The sequence below is a fragment of the Fusarium vanettenii genome (assembly GCF_000151355.1).
Source record: "Fusarium vanettenii 77-13-4 chromosome 8 genomic scaffold NECHAsca_11_chr8_3_0, whole genome shotgun sequence".
In the NCBI taxonomy this organism is placed as follows: Eukaryota; Fungi; Ascomycota; class Sordariomycetes; order Hypocreales; family Nectriaceae; genus Fusarium; species Fusarium vanettenii.
Window position 1 is genome coordinate 1,148,033 of NW_003315873.1, and position 22,759 is coordinate 1,170,791.

Below are 22,759 nucleotides of genomic sequence, written 5' to 3' on the forward strand. Positions count from 1 at the left end.
GCCAAGAGCAGAGCATCTTCCACTTTGGCGTATCGGTTAAACACCCCGGAACAGTTAGATACCAATTTTCATTCATTCTCCAGTGTCCCAAGTTTCTCACAAGTCCGTATCAATATTAAAGACGTGGCTTTGACGAGTATCTATCCAGCCTCTGTTTCTCCAGGGTCAACAACTTGGCCTTGGTCACGCCACCATCCACATCAAGGACAACACCCTCCTCAAGGAACAGACATTGGAGAAGAGAAGCAACGATGATTCAAATTTCACATTTTAGATAGGAGATATCAAGTTCTTGTATACTAGGGTTTTCTTTGTGCCGATAGCCAAGCCCCGGGTTATGTAAACAATTGGATCCTGACCATCACGCGACTCTCGGCCTCACGTTACATATTCGGACCCTCGTCCTCGGCAGACCGACTCATTAACCTTTCATCTACAATGATCGAATGTTGCGCTCATGGCGTTGGTTATAAGCCCTTCTTCTCGAAAGGGCCAGCGGGACGAAGTCCATTTGCCTGTCCGAACGCATTGCGATGCGTGTGATTTCTACCTCTTGGTCGGGGAGCCGTTTCTTTGCCGTACGTGCATCTTACCACTACCGGGATGATCCCTTTACTCACCGCCATATAGTTGAATGCCCTACTACAGGTCAGCCGAGGGTCTATGGTCTTTTCAGACTCCCACTGCATTGCCCCCTTGGTCAGACATTTCACAGTCTGAGGCTGTGTCGTCAACCCTTCTGCGATGCATGCAATGAAGCTCCGGACGTGGCTACACTCCACACCGAGTGCTTCAACGTCTTTATGCAAAAGTGCACAGCTGCAGACAAGCTAGAGAGATTGGCATGCTTCGCCACGTGGAGAGAACCCTGGCATGCCGGTCCATCTCTGGGACTCCATCCCCGTCTGGATATCAAGAGAGCAATGCATCTCGCCGCCGACCTGTGCGACATGCAGAGGCTTCGTTCTCTTCCTCTTGAGATTGCGGAAATGATTCAGCACCTTTCGGAATCTGCTGTTTTCTGGCGCTATGCTTCGGTGATGGAACTCGTCGACCGTGCATCTACGGCCTGGAATACGGAAAAGCAACCACTCACCTCATATGGTATCTCGGAGATTGATTTATGGGAGCGGGGTCTCTCACCGACACTTACTTATGGCTCACGTTCTTCTACTCCCAATGCAGTTATCCGCATCAAGATAGATTCGTGTGGAATCAGTAGCATCGAGAGGCTGCCCAAGGCTCCCTCCCTCTCAAACTCTCGCTCTGATTCCTTGGCCTATATTGCCGAGACCGAACATTCTCTGAGGAATACGACTGTTAACTTCAAGGTTTGTCTCACTTGATATGCGTCACTCAATTTCTTGTCTTTTCTAACATGGCCAGTTCGGACTCTGTCGCCTTGTTCCCCTTCCGGGGGTCAATATACTCCATATCTGGGATAAGCCATGCCCGCAAAGACCACTCGATTGCGTTCTATACAGTTCATCCCACCTATCAAAACACTCTTGGTTTCTTCAACTAAGGACCATCGATCCCCGAGATTGCACAGGAATTACTTTCTTGCTCGGTTCTGAAACCTGGGCGATTCATGCGCATTCGTCTTTAGAGCCGACTGCCGAGGCTACTTTCCACAAACTCTCTCAAGAGAGACAGCATAATGTCGTTTGGGTTTATGTTCCTCTGCCTTCCAAAGACCGTGTCGAGGCCTTTGGGATCCAGAATGAGTGGTCAAATACTGGTACTCCGCGTCAGGGCGCATGCTATCTGGTACAGTACTCCTTGATTTCTCTTGACGTCGGTTTTCTAACAGTAACAGATACGAACCGCCCTCTGTGGCGACATTACTGTTGGATCATATCAGAGAGGAGAAACAACGGTCCTGTCCAGAGCCACAGCCTATGGCCTTGCCTTGGTATACGATGTCCCTGAATTTTCCCCGATATCATTTCTTGGTGTAACATCCAACAGCAAGGATCAAGTCGACTTTACGCCTAATGCCCCTGTTTCTTCCCTACCGCCCTTCAGAAGACCGTTCTTCTCCTCGGCACCGCTTTCTGGTGTCGTCAGAGCCGAGATCTTCCGTGATCCAGACACGGGGTTCTGCCGGGGTATCCTGTTGACATATGGCAATGGGGGCCAACGAGCACTTGGGCAATGTCGAGTTGGGGTCGACTGCTCAAAAACATGTACGCTTCCAAGGTGGATTTGCATTGCCAACTTCCAACATAGTCCTCCAAAACGAGGTTATCGACTTCAAGTGAGTGAGGTGCAGGTGACACAGGCCGCTGAGCACACTCATCGATTTCAGGGAGTGCAGTGGGAATGCTTTCCGATGAAAGGGTGGTTGGAGTTTTGGTTCCGTCGGCAGGAGTCTCAAGTATACCATATTTGGGGAGATTAGCATGAGTGTCTCGTTTAGTTGCGCTTGAAGTTCGCAGTGATGTCGTTGGGATTGTCTTACGGTCGGCGCCGAACGGAGGATGAGGGCCGGTAAGGCTTTTCGACACTTGAGAGAAAGAGGCTGGGCTACCTCTTCGATGATTCAGAAAAGCCATGTCGTCTCAAACATGCTGTTACGAAGAAACGGTCAAGCAAGCAGTCAGGTCATGGCAGATAATGGAATCGTTACGCAGGCGGGGGATTTAAAGTAGTTTTCAACGAGACAGACTCAAGGCTACGATCCAGAAAAAAGGAAGAAAAAAAAAGGAGACTGGTGCATGATAGATAGGAAAGGTGATGAGAAAAGGTCACCAGTAAAGACTAGAAAATTGAAGCGAATGCAAAAAGTGAGATTCGTCCCCGAGACCTGGCTCGAACAGGTGACCTTTCGGTAACGAAAGAGGCAGTTACAGCCGAACGCTCTTCCAGCTGAGCTACTCGGGGATCAGTGGTTGATGTAAGGAAGCGAAATATTAGTATCTATAGACGTGCTACTGCGAACCCTCATCTCGAATTTGCGATACTTCACTATGATCCGACACATTCTATTTAACAGTATTGCAATAGATTTGCCCAATTCTTCATACAATATCGGTCGTCTAGGCTAGAGAGAACTCCAACATGACCGGTTTCTGACCCACCCCTCAGTGATGGCCAAGCCTTGAGCGCCAGGCCATGTTCCAGCAGCTGAACACCCCACACAACTGTCCGTACCACACACAGCATGAAGATGGGTGTACCAGTTGCGCTGCTACACCACCACTATCCATTCGAAGGTGGTCACCAAGATCACCAGGCCTAACTTGTCCACTCGGAACATCATCTTGATCAACAAAAAGTCCGCGCCTCAACTGCGCTTGGATCTCGCCTTTCGCTAATTAGCTCCCAGCGGCTGCTCACGGAAACTAGCCGCTAGCGAATGCTACGCCGGGAGCACCCCGTCAAGCCACATAGTTACATTCGATCTCGAGATCCCTCGGCCTTGCACTTTCAGATTGGATTAATTAAAAGGCTTGTGACGACCCGGCAACTGTGCCGTCTTTGTGAGAAGAGGAATCAAAGCCACATCCCACGGATCTAACGATGAGGCGTTGGAGAATTTTCGTTGGTGCTTTTAGTGCTTCTGTAGCTTGCTGGAAAAAGAAATGGGAAAAGAGCCCCATCGCTTACAGAGCCATGACAACGGTCGAGCCCTTTACCGACAGAATCAGATGCATCCTGTGGACCAGTCTGTCGGGAGGTGTCAAAGAGAATGTGCTAATGACGAGCAGAACACGTCATGAAGTGTGAGCGCATTATTTAGACTTGCAGTAGTTTTCCCACTCTTGTCGGGATCGTGAAACTGTGATAAGCATGATCAACAGAGACGGCGTTGCAACGAGATGATGCAGGTCTCTCGTTTTGGCTTCCACGTGCTGAGTGGCATCGTTGGGTTCACAGCTGAAGAATTTAAGCCACTGGGTCGTTTTTTTTCTTTTCTCCTCGCGTGTAGAAACAGGTCCAGACCCCCCCCCATCCCTTTGACAGTCGGGAGGGCCGTTGAGCTAGTTCCAGTATCGCGTGGGAGGATGGCTTCATGTTGTGGAGAGGGAGGCTGTTTTGTGATACGCAGTCAGTTCTCAGAGATCGGGAGAGCTCCTTGACCATGTGGATCGCCAGATGCTTGTTTAGCTTGAGCATTTCAGCTCCGATGACCTGGTCTCAGTGGAGATGAAGCCGCAGGAAAACAGTGGGAACAGCATCTCAGCAGTGAGAGTGAAGAATGAGAACCCAGGGGCCCCTTGCAGTTCAATGCAAGCCTCTCCCAACACGGACAATTTCGCTCAGGCCGCTTCTTCTCGCGTGGGTGTTGGACTTTTGCTTTGTTTTTTTCTGCACGCGCCTCTCTCATTTGAGCCTGGACAGGTGAGACACCCGGGGAGCAGGGAGACCCAGCCTGCCAGCGCCACGATTTTACAGAAACCTTCAGTCAGCCACGGGAGAGTCTAGATCTTCAGGTCCATCGAGGAGCCATGTTGAAAGAGGGAACAAGTGCTCCGTAAAAGCCGCTTGTGGCTTTGGTAGTTTCGGCAACGGGCCGCCGTGCCAAGGGGTAGTAGAAGATCATGTCACGTTGGAGAACATCACGTCACATTGAGACAGAAAGTCATAGGATGAAGAGGAAGAAAGACTGGTATTCAGTCGCGTTTTCATTAAGAATAATTGAAGCATCAAAATCCCTCCCAGAAGAAACCCCGCCAAAGATATTCACCGTAAACTCCCATACTCGTAAAATAAGTAACCCATAACCGCAATTAACGGGCTGTGGGGATTCCATTACCAGCCTCGAGGGTATCGTTAGAGTCGATCGAGCATCGTCGATCCTTGACAAACTTTGGCCAGGTGTTGGTCAGGACCAGGTACTTGATGCTTCCCTCGGCGTCGTCGAATACACCCGCGTCAAAGCCTTCGGGGATGTCACCCCAGTAGAGGGCCTTGTCACCGATGTGCTCGACGTCGTTGTTGATGGACTCGGTCATGATGCCTGTTTCGGAGCCGTGTGAAGATGCTGATGAGGACTTGACCTTTGTTGTCATGGCGAATGAGTCAAATGGAGTCGCGGGGTCGACGTTGCGCTTGTCGCCGTAGAGAATGCGTGCTGAGCTCTCAAAGACGGCTTCGAGTTTTCTTAGGTCTTGAGAGGATAGGTTGACCTGGAACTCGGCGTCGCGGGAGCTGACAAAGTTGGTGTAGATGCGGAGGGCGCTGTTGAATCGTTCGCGGACGAGTTCCTGAACTGATGCGTCCTTGATCTTCTCGGCGTCGCGGACAGCCGGGGGTAATGAAGCCTTCCACTCGGCGACAGCCCTCAAGAAGGCAATATTTTCACCAGAAAAGTCGCGAAGGGCCGAGAATTGCTGGAGAGGCTCGGGGTTGCGCTCGAGGACATACTCAAGGGCCTCCATGGTCAAGATACTCTCGCCAGAGCCGCTGCTCTTGACGGAGCCGTCCTTGGACCAAGATGTAAAGGCAGACACGGCGACCGTTGTTGATCCAGTGGCGACAGACCTGGCACCCTTGGTAGCAGCCTTCTTGTTGAGCTGCCATTGAGCAATAGAGTCGAGGGTCTCTTGTCGCAGGGTCTGGTGTCGGATGACCTCGACGCAGGGGAGGAAGACGGTGAAGATCTCGATCATCATGATGGAGATGGCGAGCCTAGGCGCAGTGAGCTTTGCATGTTCTCGAACGAGATGCAAGGGGAGAGATGGCCTACCATTGAGGAGGAATCCAGTACTTGTTGACGGGAGCCATGGCGGGAACATACAAGGCGATGAGCCACATAGGTGTAGCGTGAAGACTGTGTCTCGGTCAGTGGGGTCCAAGTATGTCATCGCAAGGGATACTGACCTGGCGAGGCAGCAAGCAATGGTCTGCGTCCTCCATCCCTGCGTATCATTGACACCGCGAGCCTGCCAGAGGATGTAAGGGGCGACGATCCATGCCCAGAAGAACTGCCAAAAGACCGAGGGCCACCTGTCGAACAATGTTAGTCGGTGTCAATCTCGGCGGACACATTGAGGCCTACCATTCCCAGCCCTTGCCCATCTGAGACTTGCGGTACTCTTCCGAGCCGGGATGGAGCTCGGTGCCGGGGATACCGAACGAAGGGTGGAATTTCCGAGAGATAAGAAACATGGTGACGGTGAGGATGAGCTGAGAAGAGTCAGTTGCTGATGATTATATTTGAGGGTATAGTATATGGGTGTACCTGAATAGCCATGCCTGCGCCGATGGTGATGTAGATTTTCTTGTTATAATCAAGAGACTTGAATCGAGCAATGAGAGAACCGGAACGAGATCGGTTAGACTTGGAAGGAGACTTTTCGTCCATGGCAAACAGCTCCTTTTGCTGTTTGGCGACATGGAGGAAGCGGCTGTTGGAGGCGTGGAAGAGGGCGACACCAAAGGGAAAGTAGGTGCTCATGATCCAGAACTCTCCCTCGGGGGTCCAGAGCGGGAAGTAGACGTAGCCCGTCTGGACGGCTCCCCAGTAAAGGTGCAGGAGGATGATGGCAGCAAACGACAGAGGCAGACCTCGGATCCTGAGCAGAGGCATATCGCGACGGCGCCAGAGAAAGTACATTCCGCCCGCCAGTATAAAGGTCCAGGCGAGGGCAAAGACGATCCAGAAGATGCCCAGGGCATCGAGCCGCGGCTCGGGCTTTGGGGTCCCCGACTCGGTCATTGTTGCTGTCTGTCTGCTCCTGTTTGTTTGATGTGGAGAGAATAAGAAAAACGTGGGACGGGATGGAAATGTCGAGGAGGGGGAATGGGAACAAGTTAATGAACGTGGTTTTGAAAGGAATGTGTGGTCTCCGCCAACAGAAAAGGGAAGCGGAGATGACGAGTTATTATGTATTGGATGGGAAGTGTCTGAGAGAGAGTGGAAGAAGAGCAAACAACTCTCTCAACCCTTGCCCTGGACTCCAGCTCGGGAGGAAATACGCTAGCTTCGAGTGAATCTGGCTCCCGATCGTGTTGATCCTGGCCTCTTGCGAAGTAGGGCTGCCTCTAGCCCTGGCCTCTTACCCTTGTCTTCCGATATGTCAACCCGCCAGTCCGGGAGAGAGTTGCTCGGAGGGGGGGACGGGCCACCATCACAATTGAGATATCGGACCAAGGCCCCAGCTCCCCATCATCAAGTTGGCAAGCATTCGAACGCTCAGACGGGGATCGTGCAGCAAGAGAGTCCACCCCTTACCGAAAGGGCCAAGCAGTTTGTGCAAGGATAAGCCGTTTTTCTTGTCTAGCACACCCCCTACGTAAATGCAGATCGTCGCAATAGCTCGGCAGAGCCGTATTTGCTTCTTGCTCATTCTCAAAGTCCAAGGGCGGCAGGGGAAAGTGGCTGAGACAACAGGGCAAGGATCAGCAGCGCAACCCACGCGCCCGCGGCCAACCACGGGTGCCTTTTACAAGCTGTGAGGGATCAGCGCCTCCCCGGTTGCCCTGAAGACCAGGGGGGGGATGATTGTGCCCAGCCAAACTCTGTCAAGCCACGTAGAGAGACAGGCGCAGCGTTTTCCTGTGTGTCTCTCTTTTCTTGTGTTTTTTCTTTTGCTGGGTCTTGGCCTGGTGTTCAGGCGCCTCCATGACGAATAATGACTGCTCCGTGGCGCCAGGTGATTGCTCTTGACCGTTGTGATGAAGGACGAACAGACGCAGGCCATTTGGTGAATACGGCCGAGACACGGGACGTCGCGAGAAAAATAGTCAGTGAGTAGTGAGTTTGTATTACCGCAACACGCGAGAGCAATTCAATTCTCTGAGAATTGGACAGAGTTTGTTAGTTGTCTCTCCTTTGGGCGCTCATTCGAAACCGCCTTCTCTTCCTTCCCCCCTCTTCGAACGCCCGTTAAACGTGTCTCGAGCTGTCAGACCCAAAAGTCAGTTTTTTTTTCTCCACGCGATAGACAGAATCTTGATGAGTCTAGAGGGTTTCTGCTGACTCAAGCCCAGCCTTCTAATGCGTGCGTGTTTGCCTCCCTTGCAGTCACTGCTGTCGTAGCATCACCCTCCCTTACACAGCGTAGAGCACGAGGCCAGAACCCCAGCCATCCAGAGGAGGCGACTTCCCCCAAGAGGCGGGCTGAGATGGACATGGTCTCCACTGTGATGATGATCACGTCCAACCAAGTGTTTCCCTCTACCGTTTGGTTCCTGGTGCTGCCGTGAAAGCTTGCTTGCGGCAGTGAGATTCCACATGGACATGGGTGTTTTACTGGCTGAGGCCCACCATCCCCAGCAAACGGAGAATTATTCTTCTTCTTTTTTTTCCCGCTGTCCCCCCCGTCGGTTCTTGGGGATCGCTCAATTAATCTCATCCCTTCTGTCGGTGTCACGCTGAAAAGAAGAAAGGAAAATATGAGAGGTCGTCGCCAATCTCTTTTCGGGTTGCATTGAAGCCGGCGCTTTCCCCCACGCGCTGCGATAAACGAAGACGTGAAAGGGACGATCTCTTTCAATTTCTTGGTGATTGATGCTCTGGCCCACTGTTCATTCACATTCACACACACACCCTGAGCTACCGCTGGGCCGAGGATGCCGTGAATTGGATTGTGACTTGACAAAGAGAGCACGTTTGTCCTCTTCCGTAGACCATGAGGCGTCCTCTCGAGACAATGGCACCGAGCGAGGCTTGGCTTGACTTTTGCTTGCCTGTTGCTTGGTCTTTTCAGCCCTAGCCTCTCAACTCTTTACCGGAGCCTGTTGGGAGCGATGCCGGGGCTTGTGAGGCGTTTTTGGGGGCACATCGTCAGGCCCAATCGACCTTGTTGACTAGCACGAGGACAAACATCTTGCACCCGAGACGATCTCAATGTGCCAAACGAGATGGGCCCTGGAGGCCTAGATCTTTTATTCTCCTTGTCAAATTGCCAAAGCGCCTACCAAATGAGGGCCAAGCACCCGGTCGGCGAACTGGTAGTAGACCGAGCAGCGCTGATCAACACAAGTCGCTGTCGTCATGGTCTCGTCGTTGCTCGCCTAACCGATCTCTATCGAGCGTCCCAAGTCGCTGGATCACTGGAACAGTACTCGGTGCTTTGGCGCAAAACTCTGATAGAGGCTTTGACCCTGTGCCTTGTGCCTGTCTCTGATGGAAGAAGCTTTTGGCTGATGTGAGCGAGGCGTTTAAAAACGGTCCAAGCTGCACCACCTTATGGCTTCGGGTAAGCACGCCTTTTCTCAATGGTGAATCAATCGAGGCTTTGTTTCTCTCTTGTTTCGTCACAATGGCGAGATGTTTCGACCGTCAGACCTCTTTTTCTTCCTTTCCCCGCTAAACCTAGGTGCCCGTTCCCGCCTTGACCACCTCTTTCTCAGCTCGAACCGAACCTCGGCGTGTTCACTCACACGTTCTTTTCTGACAAGTTGACGAGTCCCTTTGTGAGCTGTCAGGAGATTGCGTTGTGGGGGATGATCGGCATTTGAGAGCCGGGGGGGGTTCTGGTCCCGCGTCAGGCACAACAAGGGTCTACTGCGGGTTGAAATGACGCAGCATTGGCAGGTGAGAAGTAGGGCCGAGATGTACAGGCAAGAGATCCCTAATGCAGCAAGGTTTGGTTCTTTTTAACATGATCATCACAAACGGGTTCACATATGCCGAAAGGTGTCGGCCCGCTCTTGAACGACAGGTTTGACAAGTCTAGAATGGGGAAATGGAAATGCCATTTCTGGCTGCCAAGAGTCCAAGGGACTTGGTCTTCCCGCTAGCCTAGACTGAATAGTAATCCACTGCCTTCTCTGTCTGCCGGCCGGCCGGACGGCACATGGTTGTCTCAACCCGCCATTTCTTCAGCAGAGCAACAGTTTGACTCAATTAACTGTCAAACTCACTGAAACATGTTGGACAGCTTCTTCACCGGCCATGCACGTGCATCTCGAAATTTCTCCACGACGCCCCGTAGGGCTCGACGCTCGTAGTGGTCCGTGAAAAAGTCGCCGTACAGCTCCATGCCGAACGCCGCGTGGACGAGCGCCGGTGGGCAAGCCGGATGGCACAGACTGATGCCGCACAGGTCCAGGATCATCTGGCGCACCTCGTTCTCAATCTCCCTCCATCGTGCGCGTGAGGTCGAGTGGCCTCTTTGTGACGTCAGCTTGTGACTCAAAAAAAATGCCGAATAACTCACCCGAGGAACGGGTTCTCAGCCATGAGAACCATCTTGGCAATTATACACAGTTGCATGCTCGTCACCTCCAATGCGGAAGCGTACCAGATTGTCGGAAATATCTCCCCGTTGGACCTGTCAGCTGGACGCACGAAATAAGGCTGGTACTCTTGCAGCGCCTCTTCCTCAAGCACCTCGCCCTGTTTCTGAAGTCGCACTACACCATCTGTCAGCTAAGCTCTTTTCAAGATGAGTATCATCGACTCACGCCATTCTTGCTCGGATCCGTCAGCCCAGCGCCACTTGGCCACCTGGGCCGTGTGTAGTACGATCTTGTTCGCTCTCGACGCCCCTCGACCATACTCTGGGTCTAGAATCATCTTTGGTGGGTGTCGTTTCGTGAATGAGTGATATAGTTCCTGGCGTACAGCCATCCAGTACGCGGCCTGAATTAATGACCGTCGTCCGAAGAGTGTCTGTGAGGGCGGGCTTCTAAGGACCGCATCGATGATTGCCAGAAAGTTAACCTGCTCTTTCGAGCGCGGACCCTCGTTCTCATCCACCTGACTATCACTCCGCGCTTCTTCCTCTTCATCGTCAATTTCCTCTAGCTGCCGTAAAATCACCGCCGTCGCTAGGATGCATTCGAGACGATCATCGTCTTGGATAACGTGAAAGTCACGCAGCGCTGGTATGCACTTGAGCGTGTACTCGACCGCATCATGAGGTGTTAGCTTCGGAAGAAGTTGGCCTTGATACAAGATGCCCCGTGCTGTCCTGTACTTTGGTAGCCGAGTTAAATGCCGTGCTGCGAGTGCAAATATCGCATGGAGCAAAAAAGGGTGTTGGCGTGCTCGGATCGGCACCACCAACTGAAAGTGCCTTCTCTCATCGCAGAGGTCGAACTAGTGTCGTTTAGCCAAGTTTTCCATGCAATTTCAATTCTTGGGACGCACCCAGTGTGACAACTCTTCCACAAAGTATCGTAATAGGCACGCTTCTTGAGGATCCTTGAGCGGGAATGTGGTTGATTCTCCCGGCGCATGAAATGGCTGTGAGTGTGGTGAAATGGCATTGCTGTTGCCTCGATGGTGAGACTGACCATAGGAAGGCGAAGGGTGGTCGGGGTTTGAGAGATATCCGCTTGAAACGCTGGTCAAGTCGGGGGGCGAGCGTCCGGTTCCAGCCTGCCAAGAGGGTGGTGTTTGGTAGCTAGGGGAGCCACCAGCTTGGTGTTGTGAATCGATAGAGCGGTTAGAATGAGACATGGGGAAAGAATGACTGCTTTTCAGAGAAGGTAGCTCATTGAATCCCGGTTCTCTCGGTCCAGAGGTCGTTTCCATCACATCCGTCCCTGCTGTTGAGGCAGACCCGGGATGACCATCGACTTGATCCCCTCGTGAGTTCACGCAGACTGTTTCATGTCTGAGTGGGTTTCTGGCTTCAAAATTCTGCAGAGACCTACACTCTTTAATCTCCCCGCTCACCCAAGTCTGGTTCGTGTTGAACGGTGCCATCGACGCATTCCGGAAAACCGTCTTTTTGGCAGGACGGGCGCAAGGAAGATTCTTTGCTTGACATCGATTACATCTTGGCTTTGCTTCGTCGCCTAGGTTTGATATACTCAGTCAGTCTTGAAAGAAACAGAATGTGAAGCTCAAGATCCAAATGGTGATACGTACACTTGACATGCTTCTCTGCAAGGTCCGTCAGCGCAAGCCACAGCTTCACATGCACCAGGCCACCTCACCTTTACACTGGAGACATGGTCTTTTAGCTACTGGCATGGTTTCCTAGGACTCCCCAAGATGTCGGAAACGCAAAGAGTAGGTAATCGAGGGTTTGTCACTGGCTCCCCCCGCCACAGAGATTATCCACCTCTCACGGTTCATCGGGCATGTGTTGCTTTTGCCATCACGTGAGGGGTTTCGCTGTTCTCTCCGAGGTGTCGTAGCTACCCTGTACCTTGCCAAGATGTCGTCAATTTTCCTTGACACGCTGCATTTAAACCTGTATTGAGCTTGAATGGAGGATTGTAGGATGAAAATAATTAAATCTAGGTGTTCTTAATGCAGAAACTACCTCTCATGCAAGCACTGTGTCATCAAGATCTTTGTTTCACATAGCGCATCTCATTTGGCGTCAAGATCCATCAACATGTCAGCCTCATGCTTCACCACTTGCATACTGCAGCTCAATCGAACCATTTCTACATTTCCCCAGCCTAAGAACCTTGCAAAGACGGAGCCATGTCAAGACAAACGAGATCCACCGCAAAAAGGTTAACTCGGATACGCGCAACCACTCCCGCGACGCGTGTGCCCGATCAGGAAAGCCGACTCTTTGACGATGTGAACGCGTGGGAGAGTTGGCTTGATGAGAATCACAACATCAACTCTGGGCTTTGGCTTAGACTTGCCAAGAAGGATTCTGGTGTTTCTTCTGTTACCTATGATGAGGCACTCGATGTCGCCTTGTGTTTTGGATGGATCGACGGCCAGAGAAAGGCACTCGACGCGCAGCACTTTATTCAGCGATTCACACCGCGTCGCAAAGGGAGTCTCTGGTCGAAGCGCAACGTCAACAAGGTCGCGCCTCTCATAGAATCAGGAAAGATGCGACCGTCAGGCCAGGCCGAGATCGACGCGGCTCAAGCCGACGGGAGATGGGAACGGGCGTACTCTGGATCCGGCAGCATCGAAGTGCCCAAGGACTTTCAGGCAGCTCTTGACGACAACAAGGCAGCTGGCGAGTTCTTCAAGACCATCAATAGATCGCAGCGGTACTCTTTCCTGTGGCGGCTGGAGACAGCCAAGCGCCCTGAGACAAGACAGAAGAAGATTGGGCAGTTCATCACGATGCTGGCGAGTGGAAAGTGTCTATAGGCCTATCGCCGGGTCTGAGGTTTCCAGGTGTATTAAAAGGCCGTGATTAAATAGAATCTGTCTAGAGAATGTAGTTTTGGTCGTGTCTGGTAATGTACGTAATTGGAACGCGTGTCAATAGTCGTCCTCGTCGTAGCCCCCTTCACCCTCCCCATCCGACTCGTCTGCCATGCCGAACATGAAGGGGTTCCTCTCCCTTTCATCTTCATCGTCATCCTCTTCGTCCTCGCTATCCAAACCAGCAGTCCTGCTGCTTTTGTCGTCTTCATCCTCTGAATTCTCTTCGTCGATAGGGTTCTCCTGTCGGTGTAGACGTAGTCGCTCGGCCAGAGACATTCGTGCCGGTGGCGCGTCTTCTTCGTCCTCGTCTTCGCTTTCCTCATTCTCTTCATCCTCGTCGTCGCTCGATGCGTCGCTGCCGTCGGGATTTTCATCTGGTTCTTGCTTGGGGGCGCCTCCATCCTCGTCATCCTCGTCATCATCATCGTCAGACACCACAGCTCGAGCTGAACGCTGACTTCTCCCTTGGGACTGCACAGGTTCTTCATCCTCATCATCCTCGGATTCATCGATGCGATCAGTTCTTGCTCGTTTGGCTGGCTGCACATCCTCATCTGACTCGTCATCAGAATCCGACACCACCCGTCGCTTGCGTCCTCTGGGTACTGGCTCGGTTTCGGGTTCCTCAGGATCAGGTTCGGGGCTGGAGAAGTGTGCTCCTGAGCCGTCATCCGATGCTGCTTCCAGGTCGACGCGAGAAGGTTCAGGAGATCCTTCGTCCAAGGAAATCCCTTCTTCGTCTGAATCTTCGTAGGTTTCCACAATCTCGTTGTCGTCGATGCCGTCGCTTTCATACTCATCCAAGTCGGTCCCGGATTCATCACCACCGTCTTCGTCTTCTGACTGTTCGTCTGAGTCCTCACTGTCACTGTCGTCGGGGTTGAGACCAAGGGTTTGTAGCATCTCAAATCGTCGTAGGCCACGTTCAAATTCAAAGACAACCATGGGCCATGCCTTGACGCCTTTTCGAAGCAAGAGACCATCGAATGGTTCGGGCAGGTTATCCAAATCTTCATCTCGTTGCATCTGGAACTTGGCGAAATCGGCATGGTTGCGCAGATCAGGCCAGCAGTACAGCCACTGTAGGTTCTCTCCAAAGCCAGGCCCTCGCTCAAAGGTCTGAGTGTGGTAGCGGTTGATGAGGTCAGAAGTGCACCAAGCCATCTTGGATTTCCGACAATCTGCAAATGATAGGCACACAAAGAATGACTCTAGCTGGTCGAATTTGACCAAAAAGTTGGAGACGGCTGTTCCATCTATGTGATCAAGGGAATGCCAACCACTGAGGGCGAGATTTTTGATTTCACTGCCAAACTCTGGGAGGTGGAAGACGTGATTGCCTTCTGGGTTGCTAAGTCCGTTTATTAGGACGACATCGGAATCCCGGTTGAAACGAACAACTGCATCTCCTGCTCCGGCATCCATGCTGAGAGAATGGGGAAAGGCGTTGGTGGCCATGGCGCGTGATTCGTGGTGGACCGCAAGGACAGTTCGGAGGGTTCTGGTTTGGTCGTCGAGTGCGAGGCCATCGCGCACAGTCCAGACAAACGCGCTGGCTGCATCTGGATGTCTGGCAGTTCCATACGAGATGTTGAAGTCGAGAACACGGTGTCGCGCGCGTAGCTCTGGGCAGAAAAGTTCCCAGATGCGTTGGCGCAGTTCGATTGGTAGGCGACAAAATTGCGGGAAATATGCCTTTGTCGAGCTTGGGACACCTCGATCTAGCTCATCTTCGTCAGAGGACTCCTCGCTGGACTCGTCCTCGCTGCCCTCGGCGGCCATTGTGTCGAGTAGGCCGCCGCCATCCGAGTCATCGGAGCTGCCATCATCGGAGTTGTCATCGGAATTTTCATCAGAATTGTCATCATCGGATTCATTTTCGCTCAACTCCTGATCGCTCGGTCTCTCGTCGCCGTCGACATGATGATCCGAGCTTTCATCGTCGATGGGAGATTTGGCCATTTTGTTGAGTGCACTGTGAGGGACCTGAGGCGCGTCAAGCCACGCGTGGAAAAGTTGCGATGCTGAGGTTCGCCTGGGCCAGATCACGTGATGGAATTTCGAAATTCACGTGATTTTGCGAGATGAAAGCAGGGAGGGATGGAGCCTCATCAGGCATCACCAGCATCATCAGGTTCCCAATTCTGTCGCATCGTTTCATCATCTCGGTCCATCGCCTCCTCGACATTCGAATCATGCACACCGGAAAGCCCATCTGATCCCTACGTCAACATGGCATTTCGGCATTTCGTCTTCTCCCGAAGACCCATTGTTTGAGGAGGCCCTGACTAATCGATTAGCGATCCAACCCTACACGCTCATCGACTCAGGCTTTGTCATGCATCCACCGCCCGAATAGCTTCGCGCTATCCCCCCACGTCGGCCGCCTCTGATTCGATCCATTCCGTTAAGGCTGAATCTTGACCGGTCTTGGCATTCCCCGACGCGCCGAAGCACAGCAAGTTGATGGTGGCAGACGCAGTCAAGGTTCAGATTGGTAAGGCCCTGTAATCAGGCCTGTAGGCGTGCGGCGCGCTACGCTACGCACTGCACCAGCCGAGGGCGCCGGTGCAATCATCACCACCGTGTCATGGAGCTTGATGGAGGTATAAAAAAGGATCGTCAGCTCCTTGAGTAGCTGTTATATCTAGCATCATTAATTACCTACTCCAGCATCTTCAATCGCACCTATCCCACTTCCTTTCAACCGCAATCATGTCCAAGATCCTCACTGTTTTTGGCGCCACTGGCAACCAGGGCGGTTCTGTTGTTCGAGCCATCCTCAACGACCCCGCTCTCTCCAAGGAGTTCAAGATTCGTGGCATCACCCGTGATGTTTCCAAGCCAGCTGCAAAGGACCTCGCCTCCAAGGGCGTCGAGGTTGTCGCTGTGAGTGATCAATTGCATTTTATCCAATTTACATCATTTTAACTCATCGTTTAGGCCGACATGAACACTCTGGAGCAAGCTGCCCCCGCTGTCAAGGACGCCCACACTGTCTTCCTTGTCACAAACTACTGGGAGACTGAAAAGGGCAACGGAGAGATTGCCCAAGGCAAGGTTGTTGCCGATGCCTGCAAGGCTGCCGGTGTCAAGCACCTCATCTTCTCATCTCTTCTCGACACCAACAAGATCAGCGGAGGTCGCCTCACCCACATCAAGCACTTTGAGGGCAAGGCCGAGATTGAGGAGTATATCCGACAGATCAACATTCCCGCCACTTTCGTCCTCCCTGGATTCTTCATGTCCAATCTGTTTACTATGATCCGCAAGAATGAAGAGGGTGGCTACGCCTGGTCTCTTCCCGTCTCGGGCGACAAGGCTCAGGTGCCTCTGTTCAATGCTGGTGACGACAACGGTGAGTTGCAACATATCGAGAAGACAAGAATTGTGTCTAACAACTTCCAGGCAAGTTTGTCAAGGCTGCTATCAAGCATTTCCCCGACACCCTCAACAAGCGAATCTACGCTGCCACCGACTACTACACTCCCGATCGCATGATGTCCGAGTTCTCTGAGGTTATCGGCAAGCCCGCCGTCTTCAACCAAATTCCGTCAGACGCCTTCAAGTCCTTCCTCTCCCCTCACGTCGCCCAGGAGATGTTGGAGAACATGCTGCTGCTGGAGGACCCCGGCTATTACAACAAGGCGGACATCAAGGAGAGCGCTGGCCTGTTGGACGACAAGCCCACCACGTGGAAGGAGTTTGTCCAGAAGTACAAGACTAAGTGGGAATAATTTTGGGTTTAACATAAACGAGATAACTTTCATCTAATGAATTAAATAAACGTGAATATACGACTACATTGTGTGCTAGCTGCCACCAACCATGGTATCGAGCCTTGCAGCATTCTTAGCCTCAGTTGCGAAGTGATCTGAGAAGACTGTCGGTCAAGTGACTCTTGTCCGCATAACACGATCCTTTTGATGGAAATGCATAAGTAACGACACAGCCATGTATTGATCTATCAAGATGGCTGGGGAATATTGCCATAAACCTCAAAAAAAGACTCCTTTATATGCACACATCAAACAAACTCTATGTCCAGACTGTTGTTTCCCCGTTGACAGGAAAGTCGGCCCAGTTGTACTCAAAAACAGACCAAACTTGCTTTCTCTTCTCCTCTGTGAGTGTCCATTGCAAGTCGTACCTTGAAAACATTAGTCAGATTGTTCAAGGTGTTGAGGTCTAACATACCAATACTGAGCGATGCTATGGGGATTCGTAGCCATCGCACGCCAGAAAACGAGACGAGGGGTGAGACGGAAGTTGTGTAGCTCTGGATTGAAATCAGGTGCAATGTGTCCAATGTCGCTGTCTTCTGTTGGATACTCGTCTATTCGAGGGTCGACGAGATCGATGAAGGCCGCTGCTATACGTCCCTCGTCGTAACTCATCTTTCTCTTGTCGCAAGAGTAGTTTTCGAGATCAGGGCCCCCTATCACAACATTTCCTAGGCCGTCGTGCCATCGATAGGCGTACTGAAAGTATTTGCCGTCGACTAGAGGTGTGCCGTACAGGGCCATGAGGCCGAGTGCGCTGGCATAGCCCTCAGAGATTGATGTCGTTGTTAGGTCATTGAGATTACAAAAGTTGTGCACCCCTCCAGCAAAGAGGGCTGCCTTCATTCGTGCCAAGTAATGGATAAAGTGTCCATACTCATGCCCCATGGTCGCTGGGATCTCGGACTGGCTATCGGGAATACTGATATAAACCGGATCTGCTGCAGCATCTGAAAAGAAGGCACCGGACGAAGGTGCTGGGTACCAAATTTGGACTTGTGTCAGTTCACCGTCTCTGTTGGCTATCTCTTCCTTGACGTAGGATGAGAGGTATTCGTAGGCGTCAGCTACCCAGAGGGCTCGATTGTACTCGGTGTCCTCAAAGTTGACTGAGACTTCGATGGTTTCGCCTGCTAGGACGGTCCACTGTTGCGTTGCCAGGCTCTTGCGGATCTCGCTCTGTACAAAGTCCTCCGTTTCGTCTCGACGGGTTCCTATGGTGTAATGCTCGCCCCGGAGGATCACGTAGAGAGTATTGGTAACGATCTTGTGGTTTTTTCCGATGCTGAAGGTAAATGTCACCTCTCCGTTGACATCCGTAAAGGCTATCGAGGACCAAGGTCCGACTCTGTATCCTTCGGGCTGCTCGAAGAGATCCGCATATGCTATAATTACTAGGTGGCGTAGTGGCATTGTCCGGCCCCAACGGTCTGTGAAAGTGAATTTGGCCTTGACATAGGCTGGTACGATGTCGTCTCGGGCGCCGAGTGATTTCTTGTCATGTTTTGAGTCACATGAACAGGAGAAGGATGGAGAGTGCTCCGCGTACACGGTGACCGTGTGGTATACCGTCTCGGTGACAGGTTCGCATTTCGAAGGTGGGAAGGAATGCGACTGGTGAATTGACTCTTGGATAGAGACAGAAGGCTTCTCGGGTATAGAGGTATAGCTGACTCCTGGGTTTGTACTGACAACAGGGCTAGGAGGCACCGTCGACGGGATTACTACTGGAGATGGCGGAGTTGAAGGTAAGGAAGGAGTCGTCTCGTTCTTCTCTTTCGGCTCCATGTGGTCGACTGGGATATAGACTCCCGGTGTAGGCTTTGTCTCAGTCACCGTAAAGTTGTCGAGGCCCATCGGTACGATGGCTTTTCTTTCCTCCACGATCTCGTTGTTGATGTGATAAGCGTGTTCCGAGATGTTGCGTCCTGACCACCAATCTTGTTCACGATTATAGAAGAGGATAGCTCCGCCCGTCTCGACTAAATACCGACCATTGCTTCCGTCATCGACATTGACCAGAATGAGCAAGTCTTGCCAGCCTGTTGTAGAGATGCTGAATCGGAAGGTCTGTTCAAACTCTGGGGTTGCGTTCGTGGCCTGAACAACTTCACTGTAGACCGATGTGCGATTATAGCTGGTCTCATTTGCCGGATAATATGGGGACGTAGAGATGTCTAACGTGAATGAATCTGCCTTTGACGCCACACGGTGGAAGGTCATGGGAACGCGGACGTCGAGAACTCTCTCGTGCTCATTGAGGAACTCGGGAATGGCAAGGATCTGGTTCGCGATGATGGTGGCTCGCCAACCAACATTTGGTGCGGTTGCATGGACAGGAATTATCCATGCTAGCCACGCCAAAAATGCCACGAGATGCATCGTTCCGGGGTGGTTGACAGTGATAGGGTGGATATTGAGCAATAACTGTCTGGGTGGGATTGACAGGGGAGGAGTCGCACATTTAAACTTGGCAGACTATTGTAAGCTTAAACTTATGTTTTTTCAGCGACATGCAGCTGACATGTCGACACCGCAAGGGGAACAAGACGGATTGCCTAGCTGAAAGACGGAGTGAAGCCATCCCAAGCCGCTCATCGTTGGGCCACCACCATTGGCTAACAAGGGCACCTCCAAGCCAAGGGTCAAGCGCATCAACGGAATAAGCCGCTAACTACGGAAAAATCTCGTACAGAAAAAGACATTTTTCAAGGGACTTCAGTACATTTTGGGTCACAAGCCTCCGCCTTCTGTCGAGGCGCAATCCATCCCGTGCTGCTGGTGCCAAATAGGGCTGGTCTAGACCTCAGCTAGGGCGCCATGAAAACGGCGGAGTGAGGTGGATTCAGCCCTGTAGCCCCAAGCCAGTGAGAACCGACCCCCCTCAATGGCTGCTTTGGAAGGAGCCAGCATTTCAGCGCGGCTGGATCAGAGCCAAGCCGGCAAATGAGATGCGCGGGGAATGACGTTCGGCACATGGGTTTGCTCGGCTGTTGTAAATCCCGAAGCCTCTCGTGGGAGGCTATGGACCTGAAAGATTGTTTAGACGTAATGAGAACCTCAGATTCGGGATAAAGGATTCTGTGTCGCCATGTTTAGGACTCGGGTCAAGCCTCCCCTCACTGCGCATGTCAGAGTATTTTTTAGCAGTCTGAAACATGCTCGACCACATGTTTCTGCAGAACCTAGATCTACTGGGCTTGGAAAAGCTCATGTCTTGCTGTAATCTAATCGTGGGGTTGATTGTGCTCAAGTCCATGGTGCCGGCTCATCCACGAAGAAACCACGGGGCGTGTTTGGTTTCATAGTTCACCTACACGATATGGTAAAGCGGAGCATCATGGATAACTTTGCAAGAATAGTAGCAGGTATGATATGCATAGAATATTGACGCAATTAAGCTAGCAAGTGTCCTCCTAGTGGCTCGACGCCTGATATCTATCTCAGTCCCCCAGCCAGCAAAATCTCCTGTCCCGTCAGATATCCTGTCTTTGCCATCCTTGTTTCATGTCAGCAGCGGAGTTTAGGGATTTGCTAGAATTCTTACATTGTCACAACGTTTGCGACCTCTTCTGGAACTCCTAGACGGTGGACGGGGATGCTAGCTGCGATGGCCAGTCCTGGGTCTTCTTCTCTTAGAGCCTCAAGATCAGTGTTCTTTTCCCATGTCCTGCACCTCAAATTAGCAAAATCCTGTTTATCGATGGGAGAATCCGTACTGTGACTTTGGAGTCGGTATCATGCCCGTGGATCCAATCAAGGCGGGAAGAACCTGGAGTTGGAGGCTTAGCACACTATCAAAGTTAAGGATATGCAAGTGCCTTACGATGTTGACGGTCACCCCCTCTGGTGCAAGCACCGTAGCAAGGTTCAGACCCATAGAGCTGTCGACAGTCAGCCGTATTCTGCCTAGACATGGAAAAAGCTCACCTGAGAGCTCCCTTGGTAGCTGCATAGTGGCATCCATTGATACCACCTCCTCGACTAGCAATGCTTCCGACGAGGATGACGCGGCCCCAACCCTGGGATCGCATGCCTGGGAGACAAGCCTTGGTGACCACAAACTGGCTCCGAGCGTTCACCTCCATCACCTCGTCCCAGTTGTCCTCCTCGATATTCTGGATATCGCGGATACGTTTTCCAACGCCAGCGTTAGCAACAAGGATGGACACTGCAGAGTGCCTTCCAGCCACTTCACCACGGTTCAGCACATTGGAAACAAGTGCCCTCGTGGCATCACGGTTAGAGAGGTCTGCAGCAACACAAAAGAATCGCTGCTCTGGAAACGAAGCCTGAAGTTCAGAGGCCAGAGTCTGGGCCTTCTCCTGCACGTCGGGGGTGGCTTGTCAGCCCGGGTCTCGAACCAGGGATATCGGCCGAGCCAAGACACTTACTTGACTCGAAGAATAGTGCAAAGCTACGTCGCAGCCCTCGGCAGCCAGGGCCCTAGCACATGCGGAGCCGATACCTCCAATGTGTGGATGTCAGCTGGGGGGAGGGTCCTACACAAACTTGACTGCTTCGAGAGGGAGGGTAATACCTTGCGCCCGTTACGAGGGCCAGACGACCCTGAACTCGATTATCGACAGGCTTGATGTGATATGTCGTCATGGTGAATAGCTGTGAGATGTTGGGTTGTGAGAAGCGGAGATGTACTACCGAGATGAGAGCCCGGATAAGAAGAAGCAGATGATGCACGAGGACGGTGTCAAAGCAACGAGAGAGTGCGGGGTATTCTCGTCCGAAACGCCGATCCGCCGAAGCTATCCCCGGATTCCCCGCTAATAGCAAGGATCTCGAGAGTTTACTGAGACGACATGTTGCACAGCCACGATGGGAATGAACCATCTGGACAGATTGGGGTCATGGCACATGGCCTTTGAGATGTTGGATCGGGTGAAGCAGTGTGTTTTCTCGTCGTCTCTTGGATATGTCTTCCGAGTTTCGGCTATGCTTGTTCAACTTGATGTTTCTGATGGCCAGAGAAGATAGATTTGAGATACCCCTCTATGAAACAGCTATCTAATTAGCATACCAAGAGAGTTTGACCGATGATACCTGTTTGTGGAGTAGAGAGTCCGGGGAAATTAAGCTTAATTCTGGATAGCATCACGAACTAACGACGTCTAAGCATGCCTATAAGGACCGAACGATGACAATCATAGCCTCGCAAACGGACAAGATCTATCTCGTCGCAGCCTCACATCCCTGTGCTCGCGTCCGAACATTCCCGATCTCACAACCCTAACAATATCAAGATGCCGAGATGTCTGCGTAGGGTCTACGTGCCCTCTCGAGGGCGAGCCAGTCAAGAGGTTGGTTTTCGGCGAGACAATACGCAAAAGAACCGGGATCTAGGCGGTTAGGTAACGAAATCCATTGCCAAGAATCTGACGATGGTGCAGTCTGGGGTCCAAAGTGTCCACTATATTCCTGCCATGCGACGGTAACATGCGTGGATTAAAAATCCCTCGTCGGAATAGAGGAGACAGGGTCGTATTTTGGGTCCCTTTTCCGTATGTGCCAGCCTCTGTGATCAAACGTTTCCGCAAGTGAAACTGAGGGGGGGCAACTCGGAGGGTATTTCTGTCTACCGAGCGACGATCGAATCGTTGATGGTGGCACAAACGCTGCTTAGCTGCGTAACAGTAGTTTTTAGCGAACTGACTGCCGCTGCTTAATTCTCACTCAATCTTGCCTCGGCATCCATTATCCACGTTTTAATGGCCGGCGCGCGTAGATCTTTGTCCTCTTCGGGGTCGTCTACACCGAAGTTTGGATATCCCCCGCCGTGTACCCTGATCCCAGCCTGACGAGTCATGACCCTCTCGCGACCAACATCTGACTTGGCGTAAGGAATACTCATTCGAGGTTGGTATTATGTATTTTGATCGTGACGATGTTGTATGAGCTATTAAGTCGACGTCTGACTTGTGCT

General features: G+C 51.9%; 8 protein-coding genes across 8 annotated transcripts; 3 read left to right on the forward strand and 5 right to left on the reverse strand.

Annotated features, from left to right (window-relative positions):
• Positions 1 to 457: 457 nt before the first annotated feature.
• Positions 458 to 1,346, forward strand: NECHADRAFT_84281 (uncharacterized protein; the record flags this gene model as incomplete). Its single annotated transcript, XM_003048407.1, has 2 exons — positions 458 to 578; positions 631 to 1,346. 2 exons carry the CDS (start codon positions 458 to 460, stop codon positions 1,344 to 1,346), a joined length of 837 nt encoding a protein of 278 aa, XP_003048453.1.
• Positions 1,347 to 4,597: 3,251 nt separating this feature from the next.
• Positions 4,598 to 6,793, reverse strand: NECHADRAFT_63221 (uncharacterized protein). Its single transcript, XM_003048590.1, has 5 exons — positions 6,191 to 6,793; positions 6,008 to 6,135; positions 5,830 to 5,955; positions 5,696 to 5,779; positions 4,598 to 5,637 (listed from the first exon to the last, which is right to left on the reverse strand). Exons 1-5 carry the CDS (start codon positions 6,665 to 6,667, stop codon positions 4,737 to 4,739), a joined length of 1,716 nt encoding a protein of 571 aa, XP_003048636.1. The 5' UTR covers positions 6,668 to 6,793; the 3' UTR covers positions 4,598 to 4,736.
• Positions 6,794 to 9,815: 3,022 nt separating this feature from the next.
• On the reverse strand, positions 9,816 to 11,362 carry NECHADRAFT_47600 (uncharacterized protein; the record flags this gene model as incomplete). The annotated part of the gene is made up of 4 exons (XM_003048591.1): positions 9,816 to 10,068; positions 10,116 to 10,311; positions 10,363 to 10,845; positions 11,047 to 11,362. 4 exons carry the CDS (start codon positions 11,360 to 11,362, stop codon positions 9,816 to 9,818), a joined length of 1,248 nt encoding a protein of 415 aa, XP_003048637.1.
• Positions 11,363 to 12,343: 981 nt separating this feature from the next.
• On the forward strand, positions 12,344 to 12,979 carry NECHADRAFT_95891 (uncharacterized protein; the record flags this gene model as incomplete). The annotated part of the gene is made up of 1 exon (XM_003048408.1): positions 12,344 to 12,979. The coding sequence occupies one exon, from the start codon at positions 12,344 to 12,346 to the stop codon at positions 12,977 to 12,979; it is 636 nt and encodes a 211-aa protein (XP_003048454.1).
• Positions 12,980 to 13,093: 114 nt separating this feature from the next.
• Positions 13,094 to 15,001, reverse strand: NECHADRAFT_47302 (uncharacterized protein; the record flags this gene model as incomplete). Its single annotated transcript, XM_003048592.1, has 1 exon — positions 13,094 to 15,001. The coding sequence occupies one exon, from the start codon at positions 14,999 to 15,001 to the stop codon at positions 13,094 to 13,096; it is 1,908 nt and encodes a 635-aa protein (XP_003048638.1).
• A 708-nt stretch (positions 15,002 to 15,709) lies between these two features.
• NECHADRAFT_101466 (uncharacterized protein) lies at positions 15,710 to 16,884 on the forward strand. Its single transcript, XM_003048409.1, has 3 exons — positions 15,710 to 15,928; positions 15,983 to 16,397; positions 16,448 to 16,884. Exons 1-3 carry the CDS (start codon positions 15,755 to 15,757, stop codon positions 16,774 to 16,776), a joined length of 918 nt encoding a protein of 305 aa, XP_003048455.1. The 5' UTR covers positions 15,710 to 15,754; the 3' UTR covers positions 16,777 to 16,884.
• A 193-nt stretch (positions 16,885 to 17,077) lies between these two features.
• NECHADRAFT_84287 (uncharacterized protein) lies at positions 17,078 to 19,203 on the reverse strand (the record flags this gene model as incomplete). Its single annotated transcript, XM_003048593.1, has 2 exons — positions 17,078 to 17,189; positions 17,237 to 19,203. The coding sequence occupies 2 exons, from the start codon at positions 19,201 to 19,203 to the stop codon at positions 17,078 to 17,080; spliced, it is 2,079 nt and encodes a 692-aa protein (XP_003048639.1).
• Positions 19,204 to 20,364: 1,161 nt separating this feature from the next.
• Positions 20,365 to 21,432, reverse strand: NECHADRAFT_47806 (uncharacterized protein; the record flags this gene model as incomplete). Its single annotated transcript, XM_003048594.1, has 6 exons — positions 20,365 to 20,491; positions 20,541 to 20,593; positions 20,648 to 20,705; positions 20,752 to 21,146; positions 21,216 to 21,289; positions 21,339 to 21,432. The coding sequence occupies 6 exons, from the start codon at positions 21,430 to 21,432 to the stop codon at positions 20,365 to 20,367; spliced, it is 801 nt and encodes a 266-aa protein (XP_003048640.1).
• Between the last annotated feature and the right edge of the window lie 1,327 nt (positions 21,433 to 22,759).